This window comes from Triturus cristatus, chromosome 2_1 (genome assembly GCF_964204655.1).
Source record: "Triturus cristatus chromosome 2_1, aTriCri1.1, whole genome shotgun sequence".
NCBI lineage: Eukaryota > Metazoa > Chordata > Amphibia > Caudata > Salamandridae > Triturus > Triturus cristatus.
The window spans coordinates 985831660-985854562 of NC_140581.1; the positions used below are offsets into that span (position 1 = coordinate 985831660).

Sequence of the window (22903 nt, forward strand, 5' to 3'; positions counted from 1 at the left end):
AGGACTGCAGAGGAGTCAGAAGGAGAAGAACATGAGTAGGCCCCACACTGGAATAACCAGGGTGCATGGAAGCAGGAGTACACATGAACCTACCGTCCAATTACCAGGAAAGAAGGAGTGGAACAAATAAACAGAACGAAGCATCCTGCCAGGGAGGAAGTGAAAGAGGGCACCCACAGTAGACAAAGCCACCCGGAGAGAGGCGAGTGCAGAAGACCAAGCAGCAGGGTCCTTGCAGAACGGGTAGGAAGGGCGGGCCGTGAAGGAATCTGTGGCAAGAATCGTCTCTACCAGATACATCGTTACAGAAGGTAAGTAACTTGTAAATCTGATAGAGACTACTAGCCGCAGATTCCTTAACGTAGAATAGATACCCTAGCCATACCCGAGGGGAGGAGGGTTTGCGAGAGAACCTCACCAGCCTGGAAGAAAACAGGGCCCCAACAGGGGATGTGTCATCGGGGCAGGAAGAATGGCCTAGCCCCCACCAAGCAGAAGTAAGCAAGAACAAGGAGAAGGGAAGGCCAGGATACCACAGGCCTACCCGAGGGGCAAAGGGCGTCCGCCAGAAAACCCAGAGGGACAGACGGCACCAAGCGAGTACCAAGGGAAGAAAAGAACCACCGCAAAATCCAAGGAGAAGAGGTGGAACGGAGGCAGAGCCCGCCTCAGGAGAACACACAGCAAAGGGGACAGCTGAACGGGTATCAGCCCGAGGCAGTGGACAAGACAGGAACGGCCCCAAAACCGATAAGCGCATACGTGAGAAGGAAGACACAGTCGCACAAAAGTCCAGCAAATCAAGGGACAAGAGCACACGGGGACACGCCGAGGCCCACGGAGGTAGACCATAACTACAGCAGGCAGCTGGTAAATACTATAAAATAGTGTGCCCAGAACAAGCCGAGCGCAAGACGAAGACAGAGGCAAGGGAACCCCAGGACAAGCTACAGAGAAGGACCGCCCCAGTGGCACAACCCGGCCCACAAAGAGAAGTGAGACCGGCCAGAAAATAAAGAGGAGAGGAACACCCTCCCCCCCCCACCCCCCCCTCCCTACCCCCCAAGAAGCAGCCGGGGGAGGGGAGAGTTTATGGGGGAGGCAAGCGACCCCCGGGAAGCGAGAAATATGTAGTACAGACCTAAAGCCGTCAACTAGACACAGGAGAACACCAGGAATATACTAGCCCCCCTGAAACACAAGGCAGAGGATCAGGCCGAAACGGCTGGTAATAAGGTGAAAACACCAAGACACTACATCGTAGACGGCATGGCAAAAGGCGGTTTGTCGATCCAGAGGCTGAAGAGGGAAAGCAAAACGCATAGAAGCAGACAAAGGGCACAATGTACAACAGGCAAGCCCTATAGAAGAAGGATGGAAACACCATAGGATACTGAGCAGGACAGAACCTGGAGCAGCGCGAGCTGCGCTAAGGCGGAAGAAAAAAGAGAGAGACCGCACCAAGCGGTATACAGTGATGCCAGTAAACGTGAGGAACCCAAGAAGGGCTCCACACCCACCCAGCTTAGGACAGAGCTATACAATAGCCTACAAGTACCCCACCCAGGGTATGGCACGTCCAACAACAAAACAGGGAAACACCTCTTAGGGAAACCTGCAGCAGAGGTCAAGAACACAAAAGTCATGTGGAAATGACCACAGGCGGCTTACCAATCAGCCAAAAAAATACAGCTATGGTCCAACCTATAGTACCTATACTGGTGCACTAGCATTCAAAAATCACACACCACAAAAGTTGAAGGGCTATACCAGCAGCCAAAAGAACAGAGGGGCCAACGTGAGGACCCTAAAGGCATTCCAAGCCACACACAGCACACAGACGGGTCAAACAAAACACGAGGCCCAAATAGAAAGGTGGGATAAACATCTCCCTCAAGACACCGAAGGACCGACAAGCCGAAGCTTATGGAGGGGGAGGAGGACGGAGCCCCGCAAGGAGTCATTGAATAGCTGAGTCCGCGTGGGTGTTAAATAAAAGCATCCCATCAAAAGGCAGGTCAACAAGACGCTCCAGAATATTCACAGGAAAGATGCCATCCCGCAACCAAGCATGGCAGCAGAGGACCACAGAACTCGCCATAGCACGGGCGAGAGATTCAGAGACATCCAAGGCCGAACGGAGAATAAATGCAGCTAACTCCCGACCATAGAGCACATGGCACCGCAGATCAGCGCGGGCACCGTCGTGGGAGGTACAAGACAGAAGGGACTCCGTGGAGTCCCACAGGGCGGAGGAAGCCCTGGCCAACAACGTGTGTTGAGCGCGCGCAGAGCAGCACTAGTGGAAGCGAAGATGTTACGCCCCCAGGAGTCCAACCACCGGGCCTCCCGTGACGGAGGGAGCAACACCGAAGGCGAGGAAAGAACAGCAGTCTGCAGGACAGGGCCCTGAGCAGATGGGTGGGAAGAAAGGCAGGCCGGATCGTGTGGGGCAGGATGGTGGCGGTGGAGGAGCGGCTGAGGTACCGGATCCCCCGTAGCAGGACGCCCCAGGTCCCCAGAAGAGAGTTGTGGAGCGAAGCTTCAAATGGAAGCAGCGGCTCCCCTCCACCAGAGCCCTGGTGGAAAACCTCCAACAAGTGGTCTGTTGTGATTGGAGCGACCCGGTTGCCCATCTGCAAAATGCCAGTGGCCGTAGAGATGGCCCGGACAAAAGCCACACTCGCCTCCGTAGGATATCGTGGGGGAGGGGGGGGGGGGGGGTGGGGGGGGTGCAACTCTTCTGTGGGTGTGCTGGAGGAAGAAACGGCCCGCCCCTGTAGGATGGAAGATCCATGGATGAGTGAGGGGCCTGAGGGGCCTCCGGAGAAGGCGGAGAAGCCGGCGGGGCAATCACCTGCAAGGTGCGGAAGAGCGGGTCCAGGAGCCGTGGACGCGGAGACGGTGTAGAACTCGCACTGGAAGCCGCCAGGGAAAAGGCGACGAAGCGGAGTCCAGTCTCCGGTGAAGAGGAGAAGAAGAGACAAGGAGACGACAATCCTCCAGAGAGGAAGGGACATCCAGAGAAGAGTCCACAATCAGACCTCAGGACGGCGCCGGGGAGTCCGCCACGGGCACCTGTGTGTCCTCGGTCGGCGCCGAAGTGTCCACCAGGGGTGCCGAGTTGACCTCCACCACCACGTGCCTCACAAGGGAAAAGGGCGGGTCGGAGCTGTAGCTTCCAATGAACGGTGCCGAAAAGGCGCCAGCTCGACCTCCGACGAGGCAGCTGCCTGCGCAGAGGACAGAGAGGGTCCGGGGGAGGCGCCCTGGGTCCCGGCCTCCACCCACGGCACCGCCAGGGCCAGGGAGGAAAGCAGTCGGCGCCGAAAAGGTGCCGGCTCAGTCTCTGGTAAGACAGCCGCCTGCCTAGAGGACCAAGGGGGACTCGAGGACGAGCCATGAGTCCCGGCGACCTCCTGCGACACCACAGGGAACCCCACGGGGTTTTGCAGCGAGGAGGGGACGCCCGTAGGGCCGCACCTCAACGACACCACTCCTTCAACACCTGAAGCAGAACTCTTCGGCGCCGGGGGTGAAGCCGCCGGCGAGTCCGCCGAAGGCCCCGCGCATGGCGAGGGAGCTGCGGACGTCTCAGGGAGAGGTGGGGGGCCCAAAGAAGCCTGCAGAGCCGCAGCGTAGACCTTCATTTGGGCCCTTGTCACCCCAATGCAAGGAAACGTCGGATAGGGTGGCGACGGCGCACGTCCCGAGAGGAACCGGTGCCCTCTGCAGACTGAGGACAGGGCCTCGGTGGAAAGCTGTAGGACTTACCGGTAGGCGAGCGACACCCATGGGGCCTCGGTGAAGGACGATGCCGCAGCCGGAATCGGCGGCTTCTGGACCCCGTCCGATGTAGGGGATGGATGCTGTGACGAGACCGATCTGGACAAGCGGGCCGAGAGCAATTTCATCTGGCGCTCCCGCCGGGACTTCGGCTTGAGATGCTGACAAGCTTCGCAGTTCGTAGAATCATGGTGCTCGCCCAAACACCATGTACAAATAGGGTGAGGGCCCGTCGCCGACATCTAACGTGCACAAGAAGTACACGTCTTGAAACCCGAAGGCATCGCACACTGTTCCCAACGCAAAGGCGTTAAAAGAGGCCAAGAGAACACACTCCGGAACCGCATTGCAGGCGGAAAGAAGGAAACTGAAGTCAGCGCGCCGGGGTGAGACTTGTGACCTCGCTGATGTCACGCCCGCGGACAACGTCAGGGCAGAGTCACGTGGTGCCGCCCCCCGGCATGCAGAGATGCTGTGGCAAAAATATTCCGGAGCCAATCTCACGCCTGGGGATAATTCTACGTTAAGGAATCTGCGGCTAGTAGTCTCTATCAGATAGCAAAATTTAAGGAATTGGGGGACAGTAGAAAGGATACAGAAAGAGGTACCTCTCCAAAGAACTATGCACATGAGAGGAAATCATTCGCACATGTTCAGCGATATAAAGACTTTAAGTCCTCCTACATTTCTACCTCTGTAAATGTGAGGGAGACAGACTATGGACAATTAAGTAAACATTTCCTGCAGAATGACTTACACAATTACACACAGGCACAGGGATGATGTTTCTACTGTCACACAACATAGCATTAATATTTATGGTTGCACCAGAGATGATCAGAAAGACCTAGGCTTCAAAATCAAACAGACATTGAAAAGAACGTCCACATGTTGAAGGAAAAGTGGACGGTTTTAGCCTACCTTTATGTCTGGCAGCATCTAGTTTTTGTCCTCTGTCCACATTTTTTCTTTGGGCTGATGATGCACTTTTTAGCAAGACAGCCTTCTGGGCACACTCTTTGGAAATGTCCTTCACTCTCTCCTTTTGATCATTAGGTCCTACCTTAACTGAAGAAAAATATACTGTAAACTATTCAAAATGAATTGTAACAATACTCAAATTCAGCCTTCGGTTACTTAAGGTGCTCCCCCGCCCCCTTAACATAAACAATAAAATATGTTGGTGCAGTTGCATACATGATGTATACAATGCTGTCAGAAATGTTTCTTTTACAAAGTGCAAGGAACAAAGATGAAACAGGTATTTTCAAGCTGTAAGGGAAATAGGAGTGATCCACAAGCTGAAAAATGCTCTCCATTGTATCATATAGAAGACATGTTTCCCGATACAAAAGTGGGAGCACGGAATGCAGCTGAAATGCAACTCATCAGCAGGACTGTGCCCACTTTTAGCAAAATAAGGGAACAGCTGAATTCCCTCTTTCCATGTGGTATAATGGGAAACACCAAGAATGTCTTAGATTTGTCTATTGACCTTCCAGCTGGGATTCTCTCCTGTTAAGCACCTTATTTACCTTGAAAATGCGGATTTTATTTAGAAATATTATACAAAAACTGCAGCGGAGAGGTACGTAAGAAAGCAAATTTAAGCATGTTACAGCTCAGCTTTCAAATGACACTTTCTATGATGCACACTGCAAGATTAGTAAGCTGATAGCAGGTGATATCATTAACTGAAGTTAATAACTGATATTTTAATGATCTTACTTACTGAATCAAGCTATACCTGGTTGATGAGCCCTTATCAGGGCGAAACAAATCCCAGGTTGTTGAGTTTTGGTTCAGGAAGGACCTGGTGCAGTTTGGACTAAACTGCTCTAATGAGGAGAAGGGGCAATGCTGATTTGCATTTGGCTGGGTCCAAACTGAGGTGGCATTGTGGGAGAAAAACAATGGATTGGGATCCGGCTCGAGCAATTGCCAGTGGCTGAGATCAATTCAAGCACTTCATCCATTACCTTGCAGATGTTGCAGTTGATGCCCTAAGATCGAGGGGTATGCACAGACATGGGTTGCTTGCTCACTGTGCCACTTAAATCAGGCTTTACCTGGCTGATGAGCCCTTATTAGGGTGAAACCGGCACAAGTTGCTTGTATTCTGGCTCATGGAGGACCTGCCTTGGCTGTTCGGGCAGGACTGTTCCCATGAGGAGCAGGGTCAAGGCTGATTTCAATATGAGTGGATCCCAACTGAGGTGGCATAATAGGCAAAAAATTATTGATTGGAATGCGGCCTGAGCGATTGCCAGTAGCTGAGATCAATTCAAGCATTACATCCATCACCTTGTTGCTGTTGCAGCTTACTAGAAAGAAAGGAGGAGTCTGGAAATGTATGGGCTACAGCAGAGGGACCCTGAATTTACAAAATGTGTGTAGGAAATATCAGGGAAATATAATTAAAAAAACAACAAAACTATCCTACACCTATATATTTGAATTTTAAGGCTATAAGTCCATATGAATAAAGTAATACCCACAGACTAGGTGTACAAAAATATATATGACAAAGTCATTTAATAAATTTTTTTCATTTTTTCTGAAAGACTGTTATTTATCTATTTAACATAAAAAATGAATTACAACATTTAGACAAAATCATTGTGTCAACAACAAAACACCATGTCAACGGAGGTATAAATGCAAAACAATAGTGATAAACATCAAAACATCATACAAAACCAACAAAGGTACAAAAAAGGTACATATAAAGCAATACAATTTTTATATAAAAACAGTTCATCATAAAAAGTGCAATCAAGTGTAACCGCCAAGACAAGCGCCAACGCGCGTTTCGGAGCTAAACAGTATATTTGGCTCCTTCCTCAGGGCGTGTAAGGTAGGTCTTTCAGGCGACAGCACATACTACGCACATATCCTTGACAAGCGTCTGGTGGTGTAGAAGTTGACAAAATTTCAAAGTTTGTAACCATAAGTTTTTAGCGTATTGAGTTACTGGGAAAACATCCAGCATAAGATAGCTAATCTAGTGAGCTATCTGGAGTTGTGATGTCGACAATTTTAAATTCCGCCGTTTCGGGTGCCTCCACTGGTTAGGAGGCTCATTATGAAGTAGTGTAACCAATCTGCTTCGATAGAGATAAAATGAGGAATAGAACCAGAGGAGTCTGTAATTATTCCGACCCGTAGAGTGATCCCCGTCTTATAAGCATCCTAATAGGGTAAATCGATGAAATATCTGAATAAGCAGATTAACACGTCTAGCGGGTACGGCGGTGTCCATGCAATTGGTAAAGATGCGCACTGAATCCTCTAAAACCAGTGTAGTGAATGCAAGTACACACATTAACAGTAGTCCATCTCACTAGCTAGCAAGACAGGCAGATGCACACAGCCGCAGTACGCCCACCCCCCACCTTTCACCGGCTCACCCCCTTTCACCGGCCCCTGTACAGTGCCGGTGGTTCTTGCCCTGTCTAAGGCTCTGGAAAGAAGACAGAAAACTGACAAAAGGGAAACAAGGGGAAATAAGGTAAGGATGAGAGGATGACAAAGGAAATAAATAATAAGGGTAGAAGTGAAGGCAAGGGCGGCAAGAAAGAATTGAAAGAAAGGACATAAGAATGGCAGGAAGGACAGAAGACGGGAAGAGGAAAGAAAAAGGGCAGCAGTATAGGAATGAAAGGAGAACCAGGAAAAAGAGGCTGGTAGAAAGGTTATGGTAAGATCAAGCAATCGCAGAACAGAGTGAGCAGAGAAAAAGTTAGGGGGAACACAGGTGGTCTTAAAGCTTGCACAGATTGAAAAAGATACAAAATTTAAGACATAATTAAAAAGATACATACCTTGACCTCTACCACAACTTGCTTGGACATGGCCCCTACTGAAAATTGCACTATCAGACTCAGTCCGATGACCACTGCTTTGATAACCAGCTTCCCCAAAGGCAACATATTTGGTGTGATCTGGCTTCGTTGAATGCAAAGGCAACCTTTCAGATCCTTTACAAAACAAAAAGATACATTATTTTGATTTAGTATAAGCAACCTGATATTGAAGACCTATTGCTCTAATAAAAAGTGACACCATTTATGTTAGAGTGTATGTGGTACGTATATTGCAAACATTGGATTTTGACAGGAATGTGGTAGGTAGTACCTGTGTCATCTCCGCTGCGAGGCACAGTTTTATAATGTGACCAATGAATGACCTCCCTAAGAGCATCTTCTGTTGACACTGATGTACCATCAGGGTTGGAATAAAACAGCAGTAAAGGCTGAAAGTGATTCCTGATGCATTTTGTGACCACATCTTTCCACTTTGATCCAACCTGAGAAATAAATAAAACTATAAATATACACAACTATTCAGTGGCAGTATTTACAACTTCTATTCTTGGTTTTCTTTGAATTACTTAGTGTTTAATGATATGTGCTAGGCCATATTCTAGCCTAACTATGCACAATTTTAAAGGTTGCAAAACATGCATGTTAAAGACGGAAAATAAATAGCCATAACCAAATTTTTCCAAATGCGAAAAAACATAAAAGTAAAGAAACAAAGAAAAAACACTAAAACATTTCACTAAAACATTTCTAAGTAATTTACGATAGAACTACTTAGCCTTGTAATCCATCAGCAACAAGGCACTACAAATGTCAATCTGCTGAAGTCTGCCAGAGTAGACAAATGAGAGGGTAAGAAACAGAGTCATTTTGGTATAATGCAGTTTCAAATGCACTTATCCAAAAGGTCATAAAAAAGGGAGAAAAAGGCAGTTACATTTAAGGGCAATTGCATGGTCCTTGACTTATGCACTCCCATATCATGATTTGCGACTCCCTTTAAAGTTCACAACCTTTACTGCACCATGAAGATCTTTTCTACTTAAGCAACCCCCCCCATCCCACCAAAAGAAAGACATGTAATTCACACTTAATTCGAAGAAGTGCCGTTGGATGATTAAGAACTCCAAGCAGTTCACTCGAAGATGCAGCAGCACCATAAGCAAAGACAGAATTCAGAGTGGAACTGCACAATACAAGCTCATGCAAAATCCAGATTGGAGCTGACGTCCAACTGTCCTTCTGATTAATCCTGATGACTGAACTGTAAACAACCCTATACTGCCAACAGTCACTGTAAACAAATTAAATATCTACGTCTGGAATCAGTGGGGCTAGAGACAAAAGGATAACAGAAGCAACATAGTAAGATACTGGCAACAATTTCAAATTATCACCCTTCAAGAGACCTGGCCACAAACTTCCATTCTATTATTAGGATTCATAGAATATTCAGATCATGCAACTAAAACTAAGCAGCAAGGTTATCCCCAAGTGGGGATGGGGTGGACTATCCATTTAAATTAGTTCCTATTTAAATATATGTATTGATTGGCTCTACATAAATGCATGTATTGATCGGCCAAAATGTAAGTATTGATTGGCCAGGATTCTAGCTGTAAAACTTAAAGGATGGACCAGTGACCACAACATTCCACAGATGTTTTATAAACCTCAATATCAATCCAAACCCGAAAGAAAAAGATCGATAGTAAGCAAATTACATCAAATCATCATGGACCTGAAGCTGAATATAGAGACCCCCTGCATTATTCTAACTGGAGAGTTTGATCCAAATCAGTTTAGAACACAAGATTAAGATGATCAGCAGAACGAGAAGATCTACTGAGAGGTCCCAGAGCAGGTGCAAGAGAACACATTGTGCCAAACTAAGCAAAAAGCTGCTCGCACAGACTACAGCGGTTGGACTGAAGGCAGTAAATGGTAGATTTGCAGATGACAAGGACCCCCCCCCCCAAACACACCACCCCTCCCCCATACAAGAACTTCTCAAAACTGAACTTATTATCTAGGTTACATATTGGCAAATCATGCAATGTTCAAATGCAATCACAAATTCAAACTAGATCAACACACAGAATTGATCCCCACCAGTAAGTAAAACTTTTAACCAAGTTTATTTTTACTTTATTTAGACAGTCAAGTCTGTTAAAGTGAGAACAAATTTCTCATTTATGATGTGCCAGAAACATAAAAACTAATTGAGATTACCAGATTAAAGTGCAAATGTGTAATTACAATAACATAATGTCATTAAAATTACTTAAAGAAAGTTCAGCATGTTTGCAGTTTTGTCCCAGAGCTTCCAAGACTGGTTGTTAAATTTTATTAAATCTATCGACACCTGCAACACAGCATAAGGTGACGCTGTTATTTACACTACTGTAGTAATTTGTAAAATGCTATGCTCTGTAAAAAGTAAGGAGCCAAGTCTAGTGCAAATCAGAAGATATGAACAAAAATTTCACAAACACACTGACTGATCTATGGAAATAGCGGCTAGAAGGTTTAAAAATTACATAAAATTGACCCCACATCGAAGTATGTATCTGTGCCTTGTCCACCCCTGACATTATTGTGTGAGCATGTATAAGAATACAAACTTTTAACCACGGTGCCCCTTATCACACCAACGAATACCTTAATGACCAGAGCACATACCGAAAATCTCAAGAGGTTAAAATGGAACAAAGCCATAGACTTGGATATTGTAGATTACTGTGTGGCATTCTTAAATATACACATCAAAAGTAGAGACAATCCAGCAAAATAATGGGAGAGATTCACAGAAAATATTCTCTCAAAACGCCCCAGGAGGTGCTCCACAAAGTTACTAACTCTGCATTAAAGGAAAGACAATTGGCAACCCTGGAAGCATTTTTTTTTTTTTAAACTAATGAACAAAAACATGATTACTACGGAAAAGCCCTCAAGATAGAGGCCTAGTTCAAAGCATAACATTTCTTAAGAAAACATTCAAAAAGAGGTTTGGGAAGCTAAAAACCTATACTACGACAAATACTGGACCACTCTTCTATGTGCCAACAAACGAGGGAACTCAAAATCCTTTTGATAAGCAATGAATACATTTGAAAAGGGAACATGAAAAGTGAATAACGCAAATATCACTGAACCAGAATGGGTGCGCTTTCTATGCACACACTACTCAGTACAAGTAGAGAACCGCTGCTCAGGAAAAGACGTTTGCTTCGAATAAACACAGAGTGCCTTAGAGGTGAATTATGAAAGTGACCAGGCCCTCTTATTAGACAGTTGGAGAATAGAAAAACTGGACGAATGCGCTGCTCTTTCATGAAAAATTATTAGTAAGTCGAGAACAGATTGCGCTGATGGGCCCAACGATCTACCTCAGGCATTATTCAAATCAAATTCAACCTTCAGGGCTAAGAATCTCTCACCACTCTACAGTTACATCCTAGCCACCAAAGATATACCAGACTCCTGAAAAAGTTCTATAATCCATCCCATCGACAAGGGAGGTAGGAAATGTCAGACAGGCAACTACCGCTTAATAGCTTTGTTAGACATTGGGGCAAAATAAATATTTTGCAAGTCTGCTACTCGAAGACCTAAACAGCTGGGCTGACAGACAGCAGAGCCCCCTTGGCCCTGACCCTGAACCCCCTCCCCGACCGACCCAACCCAAACCAGTCAGCTTTCTATCAAGGACCAGGGACAATCTCAAATCTAATTACATTATCCCTCCTGATGGAACAAGCTTTTCATGCCCTTTCCCTTTTATAGAGAAGTTGTGCTGATTTCAATCAAAGCTGCGTTTGAGCAAGTCCATCAAGACATCCTTTGGAGAGCACCTCAAATCTAGGGAATCCCATCTAAGTTGCCACGAGCGATCAAACTCCTGTACACAGATACATGGATAAGAATTAAATCAGGAGATAGTTCACATCTATGGAGGAAAATTACAACTAAGATTGGGTTGAAACAGGGGTACCTTTTAGCTCTCCGGCTTTTTAACATATATATCTCAAACCGGACTATGGAACTAGACATAGTCAATGCACATTCGCAAAACTGGTGAGAAGAAAGGTTTCCAACGTTACTATGTGCAGACAGCCTGGTCATGTTCAGCAAAATTAAAATAGGTCTTCAGAGATTATTCAATAATTCAATAAGTTACATGACTATAGCAACAAAAATAAACTACCGATCAACCTCATCAAACCAAAGTCGCAATATTATGCAAGAAAATAAAAAAATCTGAATCCTGGCTCATTGATGGCGAAGACATAAAGAAAAAGAATCTAAGTACCTGGGGGTATGGGTTGAATCAAGAGGCTCGTATAGCTAACAAAAAGAAGCCACCAAAGACAAAGCTCAAGCCTTAGTCTCAGCTTTTATAATATTGTCGGAGAATCTCCGAGGACTGAGCCTGGATCCGTTACTACAAATCATGAAGGTAAAATTGCTCCCAGAAGTAACATATGGTAGTGAAATCCAGCAAAGGGATGCAAAATTATTGGTCACGATGACAGCAAGAGCCTAGAACTTAATGTGTCGCCTTCCAAAGACAGCATCTCAGGCTTAGATATGACTTGAACTTGGCCTCCCGAAACAATCCTTGAGGAGGCAGGGCTCAAGCTTCAAAAGGAGACACATCGGATAAGTGGCTTTGACAAGAAATTGCAACTCTGGGGAAAAAAGATGCTCACTGAATTTATCTGGAAGTGCTCTTAAACAATCTGCATATAAGAGAAGGCTGGAACCTTCAAGTCAACCAGTTCTAATTTAAAAAGGCTCTGAACAAGAATGTCTGAATTTTAAGCAGTCTGGAGGACGAGAATCAAACTGCATGGCGTTCTCGCGCATGGATGGTAATAAACACCTATACAGAATTGAAGAGCCAAACTTACCTAACAACCAGTTATTTGAAGTTTGTAAAGAGCAAGTTTATAGCATATCGTCTATAAGACTTGCCAACATTAGACTATACTCTTTGATGACTAAAACAAGAGTCAGACAACAAATGCAGGCTTTGCAAAGGAGCAACTGAAACAATTACACATGTTGTCTGCTTATGGCTACAATTTCTTAAGGCTTTCAGAGATTTGCTCCATAATATTTTTAACGATCTAAGGGTCAGGACATGCAGACAGACATAAGTCATAGGAGCACTTAATTCAGGTAATATCACATTGAATGTCCGTTTTGTTATATTAATTTCAATAGTGGTGAAAAAAGTTACGCGGTTAAGTAAATAACTTGCAATGTGTTAGGGCTTGCAGTAGCCGACAATGACTATAAAGGGCTACAGCCTCTGCATTGCCTGCAAACCCTGCCCTCTCCATTCGCTCCTCCAGATCCCAAAGCTCAGATGTTCAACTTTGCATTTAAAAATGAGCAGGATAATGTTTTAAATTGTGGTTCTCATACTTTTACATGAAATTATTTTGAATACTCATGTATGATTTCCTTAAATTACTCACTTACTGCTTTCATCACCCTGACTTCAGTCATAGCTATTCAAAGTATGGCACTTTGAAATGCACTTTTACTGGCAATTTAATAATCCAGACAACGATACATGTATACTGTGCTTTATCTGTTGGCATTTTATGGAATACAAATAAAACATTAAATAAAAGTCAAACAAAGCTTACCTCTTTCACGTTTGCATCATCAAACAATATCCACTTTGAAGTTCTATTATGATACGCAAAGGCACAATAATGGCGGCTCGTGTAGCAGATCATACCCACAAGGCAGAGTTCACTGTCCTTTGCTTGCTCATCTGTAACTCTGTAGAACAGCTGAAAATAAAAACCTCAGCAAAATTACTTCAGAGAGAAGCACACACAACATAATTATGAATGCTTAATATCAAAATATACCAACTCATACTGCTTGTTTTCAACTAGGCCAAATGTAACTAGAGGCCTTACTTTTCAGTCCAAAGATCGGGTAAATATTAACATTGCTCAATAAAGCACAGTTAGGAATATGATTGCTATTGTAATTCAGCACTGATATAGTACACAATCAGCCATTGGTATGGCAATGCAGGGCATTGAGTGACTGGAGATAACTTTCAAAATAGCTCCTTTGTTACTATCACACAATTAAGGCTGATAGGTTTGTGGGGATGTGCTGAAATAGGGTAACAAATGTGCATTTGTTAAGTAAGTGGGTCAGAATGTGTCAAGCATTGTCTGTCCTGGGATTGAAGAGTGACACACAATGAAAAATTCCTAGACAAACATCGAAAAAAGTCTGTCAAAAAGAGACAGAGGGGTAGGTCTTCCCCGGATCAGCGCTAACTGGTGCGGAAAGAAAAGAACTGATGTCCCCATGCCCGGGTCGCACCTATATAGGTGACCGGAATGTCATATCCGGCGCCAACTGCGATGCTATGCCATGCCAAACGGAGCCACCAGTCGGCGCACAGGGGTACTGCTTCCACAAAAGTTTCTGGATACAGTCGGACGCCTGGGAAATTCAAAAGTAAGGAATCTGCAGCTAGAAGTCTCTATCATATGGACTGGATAGGTTGAGGCCTGGAGGGTTTTTGTGCTCAAGAAGTGTGGCATGATCAGGAGTTAAAAAGCAATGCACAAGCAAGCTATTGTCATCAGACCATGATACACATCTGGTCACAAAGAAATTTGGGGTGAAACGCATTAAGAATGGTTTGTAAAAAATGGATCTCAATTCATGACCAGCATTTCTCAACCATTATAGAATTTTATGGACAAACCCTTGTACTAATAGGCAGGTTTGTAAAATTTCAATTCCGAGTAGCATGCAATCCGACTTACCACATGAATTTTAATGAGGTAGGCCACAAATTGTGACCCTCTCCTATTGGTGGCCTGCGAGGGGCAGCAGACCATGAGGTCTATGATCGCTTTTTAATAAAGTAAACTTAAATTTGTAATTGCAGCCGTTTTATTAAAAGAAAACTATGCTGCATTAAAAAAAAGTTAACTTTTTTTTAAATGTTTGAGAGCTGGCTGCAGTGGTCCCGTGGACCACTGTCTACTCCTAAACATATTTTTATATCCGCAAAGGAGAAGTGGGTTGTAAGGGGACTCCTTCTATTTTGCAAACAGCTAACCACCCGAACACACAGCCAGTTAATTTTTCAATATTTATTTTACCAAGTTTTGGTTAGAAAACATTGATACATGTCACAGCAATTTCGGTACTTGGAAGGGAGGTCTATAACATGCATGTCCCAATAGCTAATTGGTATGTAGTAGTAATCCAATTTTAGGAGTCAGAAAAAAAATTGCTGCCTTCTAAAATAGGACTGATACATTAAAAAAGCATTTTTTGCAGTTGCAAGCCCCGAATCGGAGTATTTGCCACTTCCAAAATGCTTTGCACATCTGGCCCTTAGTTCACACTGTGATGCAGTGTCAGACTTGTGCTCTATTTGTCGGGTGAATTATCTTGCAAATGACACTAGAGTCACAGAGGCACCCTCGGCAAATATTGGCTTTTATTTACTTTCTCTTTCTTATGCAGGAAGAGTTACCAGGGCCATGGTGAGTGAGAGAACGAGGCTAAAGTTCCAACTCTGGAGCGTTTTTAATAAATAAACGGAACATATGATACTAAAATGTAATTAAATACATATTAGGCTGTAGGACTGCACATACCCCTGGAAGGTAAAGTCGTGTTGCCAGATTCCTCATAACCTCTTCTGTTAAATCTGAGTGCTCTGAATCCCAGACTAGACCAATAGTTACAATTTCAGGGCAGTTCATCAGGACCCGACGGATCTTTATTTTTTGTCCACAATTACTCTGCAAAAAGAAGGGAAAGGGAAAAAGGAGATAACATAAAATTATAACTGCTAAAATGTTTCTCTACACTCATGCAAGTAGACACATCAGGAGAAAGGTACAACCAGCTGGTTAATCCCCCCTCATCAAGATGCCAATAATTATGGGTGGGCTTCCCCTTTATCCTAAGGACTTTCCCCTCCAGAGCTGAACCACTGACCTCGTTTGCAAAATGGATTTCCTACATGAAAAACCTTTTTGCTGCAAGAACATTAGTCAGACAAATGTGAAGTAATTTTTGCACCGTAGGAGGTTGGTCAAAATGGTACCTACATATCCATGAACACATATCCATAAGTTTAACCCACATGGAAAAAACGTGCCCAGGAAGGTGCAGTGTACAGCATTTGACTACACGGTGTGGTGGGACAAATATAAACTGAATATTTTCTCCTAGAAATCTGCCACAGTTTGATTTTAATAAGCTTATGCCAAACATGTGAAAGGAAAGAACAGAGATAAAGACAGTTTTCTAAACAATACATTTCTATGCGTGTTTTGAAAGCGTATGGAAAGGAATGCCTGTCTGACTGTGTGAATCAGCGAGTGTAGGTAATTTCTGGCAGTGTGTGCAAGCAGGACTTTAAGTGGTATGAAAAACATTAGGGGGTCTCTCAAAGGGGCGTGGCCAATGTAATTAAGAGGGCGTGGCCTAAAACGTGTAAGCTAAAAATCTGTGCTGAGCATAGTGTGCCGCCCGACTTGTATTTTGTTGTTTCTGTCATTGCATCAGATATATGATACAACAAGTAACATCATGCCTACAACAAGTCAGTACTATTGGCTTTGTCAATGGTTGTTAGTTGCACAAGATAAATAAGCAGCAACTATGGCTTGTATAATATTGAAAAAGCTTCCACTTAAAGCCTCGGTGACACCACGACAATGTTGCTGCTCCCGAGTTACAAAAAGAGAAAGAAATCCAGAGAGAAAATGACTCTCTTTAAAGGATTTCCCTTCCCCTACAACGCTCACCTGGAATGAGGTCATACAGTAACTTCTCCACTAGTGAGAAGAGAGCAGTGTGAGCAGCGCACATCGATGTGCTTGCTGACATTGCAGCCTGGAAAACAAGCAATGAAAATGCAATAGGTCGCGCCTTTGATTAAGTTAAAGCCATTTGCTTCGCTAATGCTATTCTTTAGGAAAGCAAATGGCTTTAACTTAATCAAAGGCGAGACCAATTGCATTTTTAATGCTTGTTGGTAGGGAGATGTTGAGCCAACGCCGATGCTCGAGCCTTGTTCCCCAACTCTGGCCGTTAGGCCACATCCTCAAATTCTGTGAGTTCAGACTAGATTAATTTCAGCAGAAACAAATCGGCATCTTAAAACAATGTAAGAGTGGGGAACATGAAGTTATCCGGTGACCTTAAATACAAAGTGCCCCGTTTTGGCCGCCCAGCCTTAGATTGTCTCAAGCGCATATTTAGCTTTACCGCTGCCTTCGATTGACTCTGACCGGCAGGCATTACCTATCAATCAATCAATAAGGACTGGGGGGAAAGGGGGGAGGGAGGACTCCATCATATGGGAAGGCACCTTTACATCTCATTCCTTATTTCAGTTTGGAAAGGAAACATTACAGAGATATGACTTTTGCAGAATCAGTGAGTGAGAACCAAATGCGCGAAAAAGTGAAGCCGTGGGCTTTCGCGCCTCACTCCACCGCAATTTCCGAATGACCGGGGTGAAAGTCGACGAGGACGCCCAGGATGGAGTTTGCTGTGCGTGCCTGTCCTCGACAGAGACTTTTCTCTTTTGGAGCCGTCCCACTTGGACGGACTGCCCTGCTGGCGTAAAAGGTTTATTATCTTCTTTAAGGGGCCATCTGTTTCGCCCCATAAAGAAGATAAGAAACCTTTTACGCCAGCAGGGCAGTCCGTCCAAGTGGGACTGCACTAAAAGAGAAAAGTGTAAGTCACTGGAAGCTTTTTTCCAATGGCTGGCCACCGTTTAGCATAAACGGTGACCCCAGCCAATGGAAAAGAGGGACGGGGCTTAAACCCCATTAGTGAAAGCTACCCAAAAACATAAAATCTCGCCAGCGAGACTGCGCATGTGCGCAGCCTATGCTAGCCGAGACCTAAAAACGGACCACCTGTGCCAGGGCACAGGACAGAGCCCGATAGAGACCAGTTTCGGGGCCTCCTTTAAAAAACTGCCGGTGCTCAGCACCGGTGAGACCCGGCCCACTTAAAGCCCTGTGTGCAATTAATGTCTGCGCGTTGTATGTGTACCCAAGTCTGTGTGTCTGACATGCGTGTAAATTTAACTGGTCTGTGTGTTATGTTATGCAGATTTCTATGGCGCACTATCACCTGGGAGGACATCCTGGTGCTTCGCGGGTGTGAGGCTAGGGCTAGGCACACCTACGGCTTAGTGGGACAACCCCAAAATCCAGGTCCTCAGCTTCTTGCGGAATTGAAGTAGTGTGGAGGAGGCTCTGATGTGTAGTTCCAATGTAGGAGAAGGCTCGACCACTGGGGCTCTGCGCGCGTGTGAGATCCAGCCCACATTTTACTCTGGGCATTTCGGTACACGTAGTATATTTTCTTCAACTTATAAATCTTGGACTACAAATCCGAGAATTTAAAAGAAAAATGCGGAACTTGAAGACTGATACAAAAAGAGGGAGTGTGAGTGCAAACAATATGAATGTTTAAAGTGTCCTCTGTGCGCGTTAGGATTGTATGTTTGACTATGCTTACATTAAAAGCAGATCTAAGAGTATGCAAAGAATGTGCGTTTGTTTGGAACGTTTGCCTTGCTAGGAGTCTCCGAGATGTGTGCCAAGGCCGGTGTGTCTGGATGCATGTTTTTTTGTTGTGCAGATTTATATAGCACGAAATTGACCTGAAGGTATTGGAGCGTTTTGCAAGAGCACCAGTTACGTTACACAAGGACATGATGGTTTCAGTGTCAGGTTAAGTGTATTAAGAATGTGTGTCGGCAACATCCCGGATATACAAGAAGAAAAATAATAATATGCCAGACACTACGGAGGTAATGGGAAAAAAAAGTGGAGTGTTATCCACGGGAATCATCAGACAAGGTCTAGTGTGAGGCTGTATAAGGACCCAGGGATGTGGCGATTAAGGCGGGGTTCCAGCTTGTACAACTGAATGTCCTAAATAGCATTAACTACACCAGGGCTCTGTTGGCTAGAATCAAGTTCAGACGAGTGCCTGCATGGGGGAGGCTCGCCTGCGACTCTTTGTCACACTATATGGGGCTGCCCTAAACGTAAGAAATTTGGGATGCCGTGCTGAAAGGTGTATCTGATGTGGCTGCACTCAGCTGCATTCAAACACGAAACTGAGTGTTCTGGGAACTGGGGTGGGGGAAATCTTCTGCCTAGGTTTGAACATTGGGGCAGGGGCCTAGATGGGTGTATGGGAGCGGAGGGAGTACTCTATGAGAGCCTCATAAGTTTGGAAAAATATGGGGCCCATGAATAATTCATGAGGGATATATTTAGTGCTGCATTGCCCTGCTATTTGATAATGTTACTTTGCCTCTTCGGCTCAAGTTGTGTAATTATGGGTAACTATACAGCCTATATGTATGAAGAGAAGTGAAAGTTGGTTGGTGCACCACCTGCGGCCCCAAAAAAATAAAATAAGAACGTGTTTCTGGCTGTAGAAATAGATTTCGGACTATGTGTGTCACAAGAGTTTTTTTTCAGGAATCAATGCATCATTGGATATGTGTGTAGATTTGCGAGATGTGGTACTGTTCAATCTGACAGCAGTCCTGATAGGGCAAGTAAGTATGAGTGCCATCAGTAAATACAAGTTAGAGAGGGATCAGCGCAAACAGGTTGAAGGAGGGTTTACACCGACATATAAAAGGGCACTAGGTATAGACAGGTGAGAGGGCTACATGCACACGGGTGAGAAGGGCTACATGGGAGGATATAGGTGGCCTCAGAAAATTCAGTTAGCCCAATTTAAGTCTGAGGAACTAGGGCAGCTGTGTGCAAACAGGTGACAGGGGCTCGGTATATAAAGGTAAGAGCGAGCAAGGAACTTAGGTAATGGCTAGGCACGTGCAGGCAAGGGAATTCTATGTCCACACAGGTGAGAAATGTTAGGAAAATCAAGGTGATAAGGGCCAGATGTATCAAAGAATTGTTTTGGGATTCTCAAATAGCGATTTTTAGAGACTCGCTATTTGAGAATCGCAAAACAAGATGTATTTGAAAAATCGCAATTGTTTTGCGCTTCTTTAGCATTCCTTAATTGCGACTCGCAATTTGCGAGTCGCAATTAAGGAATGAATGGGAATTGCATGCGCAATTTGCGAGTACCCAATAGGTACTCGCAAATTGTGCATGCAATTTCAAGGATGCAAGGGTTCCAAAAGGACACCCTGTTGCACCCCTGAAATGGCCTTGTGTGCACATGTGGCACACATACATGCCGTAAGGGCATGTATGTACGCCACATGGCACTTTAAAAAAAAAAAACCAGTGCTTTTTACTAGGAAATCGCAATTTACCAACAACTTGAAGTTGGTGGTAATTTGCAATTCCTTACAGCAATGTCACAATTTGCGATGGCTTCAAGAATAGCATTTAGGGAATCGTAAATTGCGATTCCCTAACTGCATTTGCAATTTAGGTAATCGCAAATAATTGCGATTACCCAAATTGCGATGAAAAAATGTTTCATACATTACAAATCGCTTTTGTGCAATCGCAAATGGGCCAATTCTGCGAATTGGCCCATTTGCGATCTCAAAAGGGTTGATACATCTGGCCCTAAGAGTACTAACACCTATTTAAAAGGGATCAGATGAACACTGCTGAAAGGAAGCTGGGCGCCAACAGGTGACAGTATGACCTATAGATGCAAACATGAGAAGGGAGCAGCAAAGGTACATGGGCAATGTGTGGCTTAGTGAAAGCAAATACCCTAGAGCTTGGTGCACACGTGAGAAGTAATTAGGAGTGCACACGATTCACGAGCAGCCCGGTAGGGGTATCGAACAAAATGGAAGTGCCCCAAGACATCAGCTGGTTACAGGAGATGAACCATACCCTGGCTCAAATATGTCAAGAAATGGCTAACTAGATTGGGGATGAGCAAATCCAATCAAGTCCAACCCTGAATGTATATATACAAAATCTGATTTGTCTGAAAAAGAGGTATTGGAATCACATCAATGACTATGTCGCAGTACTGCTGGGTAGCTAAGACGGAGGCTCTTGGGTTTCGGAGATAATATGAAATTTGAGGATTTTTTAAATACAAATTGAACCCCCTCAGGTTAAATCTCTATAGCTGGAACTTAGGTATGGTATTTACCACTAAATGAGTTTGAGTAGATGGAATGGCTGTAATATTAATCCAAACTTTTCCCCATGTGTGGCCAGCCACAAAACACTTTGTTCTTTTGTATGCCCAATCAGAAGAACATGGCTACTCCTGATCTGCAGCATTCTAGCCACAAGATACTTGAAAGACACAAATAGAATTCTCAAAACTGACAGCACAGAATAGTTAGGTTTTTAGTCTGTCTAGGTATAAAATAACGATGGATTTAGGCCCAGAGCTCTGTACTAGTTTAATATATGACATTGTTCGGCATTCTGTCCGTCAATTGTTCATTTTGCAATTGAAACTGGAATGGCATGGGGAGCAAAAAACGATGTAATGGGGTGAATGTATGACATTGTTCAGCATTCTGTCTATAAATTGTTTTTTTTTGCATTTGTCACCCAGAGTGGGACGGGTATGCCCAGACATGGGTCCCATGCTCTCCGTGCCACTGAAGTCAAGCTACCCTGGCTGATGAGGGGTGAAGCCCTGAAACCGGTCCTAGGATGCTTGTTTCCAGTCCAGGGAGGACCTGGCCTGGCAGATCAGGGTGGACTGTTCCCATTGGGTGCAGGATCAAAACTGATTTGCATATGGCTGGGTTCAAACTGGAATGGCACGGAGAGCAAAAATACGATGGATTTAAGCCCAGATCTCTGTAATGGGGGTGAATGTTTGACATTGTTCAACATGCTGTCCATCAATTGTTCTTTTTGCACAAGTATTTGTTATATGTCTGGCGGCTGAGATGTAAAAACTGGAAGCTATCTGTAAGGCTATGAAATTGACCATTCTGTAAATAGCAAAACATACTCTTTCTGTTCTATTTAAGTGAGCAATAATGATTGCATCAAATCTCCTAGTCCTAAAGGGCTTGCACCCAAATATGAATCTTGTTAAAATCTAATGCACTTCAGAGGTCTAAAGTGAATTATAGACTGGCTAGCTTTTACTTGGTTTGTTAATTGCTTGGTGGTTGAGATGTGCAAATTGCAAAAAACCTGTAAGGCTTGGAATGTGATCTTCCTGTTCCTAAAGATGTATATTGTTTCTGCTCCACCTAGGGGACAATCTTGTTTACTTGAAATCTGGGATCTTTTTAGTGTTCTGCTCCCAAAAGTATGAATTCTGCCAAAATATATGCACATGCACTTTAGGGAATATATTATGGATGATAACTTGAATTGACAGCCCTTTTTCCCATGAGTTGCTTTTGTTCCAGTAAGATGGTCAGTAAGAATATATATATATATATATATATATATATATATATATATATATATATATTACCTACTGGCGGTCGCCAGTAGGTAGTTATAGTTAGGACCCCTTTTCCATAGGAAAACCTCAACATTCTATTTTGAATAACTTTGGCGCCGGTCGATGAATCCTCGCGAATTTCTCAAAATAGGTGGGGCGCTCCGCTCCGCTCCTACCCTGAAAGTCTCGGGGGGATCCGTCAAGCGGGGGCTGAGATAAAAGGGGGGTCCCAAAACGCGTTTTCCCCATGCATTTTTCCATAGGACCTTTAGAACGAGCTACAGCCCGAACGGCTGAACAGAATTACTCGAAATTTGGCAGAGAGGTAGTCCCTAGGTCAAGGAAGTGCCTTTTGTAGGTTTGGTGTAAATCTGTTCAGTAGATTCTGAGAAAATAGCCTTTAAATCAATATATATATATCTGAGCCCGCTTACGGTACGCTTACCGTACGCTTACCGTAAGCGTACGGTGGCGTGCGCGAGCGCGATTCTGATTGGCTCTTAGATCTTAGTAAACATTCGAATCGGCCGAAACCAGGAAGCGGCGGCCGCCATTTTGTGTATTTCACTCAGAAAAAAAAGAGTGAAAACAAGAAAAGGGGGCAATGAGGAGAGTTACAGACCCCCTTACATTTGTGAGGGGGTCAAAGAAGGACTGTAAAGTACAAAGAAAACATTTATTGATTTTTAAAAAAATCACGGGGTACGCGTACGGTAAGCTTACGGTAAGCGTACGGTAGAAAAAAAAAAAAAAAAATGAAAATCAGATTTAAGTGTTTAGATATTAGGGGGCTCTAAAAAGAGCCGTTGTGTTTATGAAATGATTTTTTAGTGGTACCTACAAGTAAGTACCGATGCAGAGTC

The 22903-nt window shown here is 44.3% G+C and overlaps 1 protein-coding gene across 1 annotated transcript in view; it reads right to left on the reverse strand.

Moving 5' to 3' along the window:
- Positions 1-22903, reverse strand: part of USP53 (ubiquitin specific peptidase 53) — a 260171-nt gene that overhangs the window by 128580 nt on the left and 108688 nt on the right. The window contains exons 7-11 of the mRNA XM_085634305.1: positions 15272-15418; positions 13271-13420; positions 7924-8095; positions 7611-7766; positions 4708-4854 (exon numbers count right to left, since the gene is read on the reverse strand). Of these exons, the coding sequence (XP_085490431.1) occupies positions 4708-4854; positions 7611-7766; positions 7924-8095; positions 13271-13420; positions 15272-15418 (772 nt within the window). The remainder of the gene's footprint in view (positions 1-4707; positions 4855-7610; positions 7767-7923; positions 8096-13270; positions 13421-15271; positions 15419-22903) is intronic.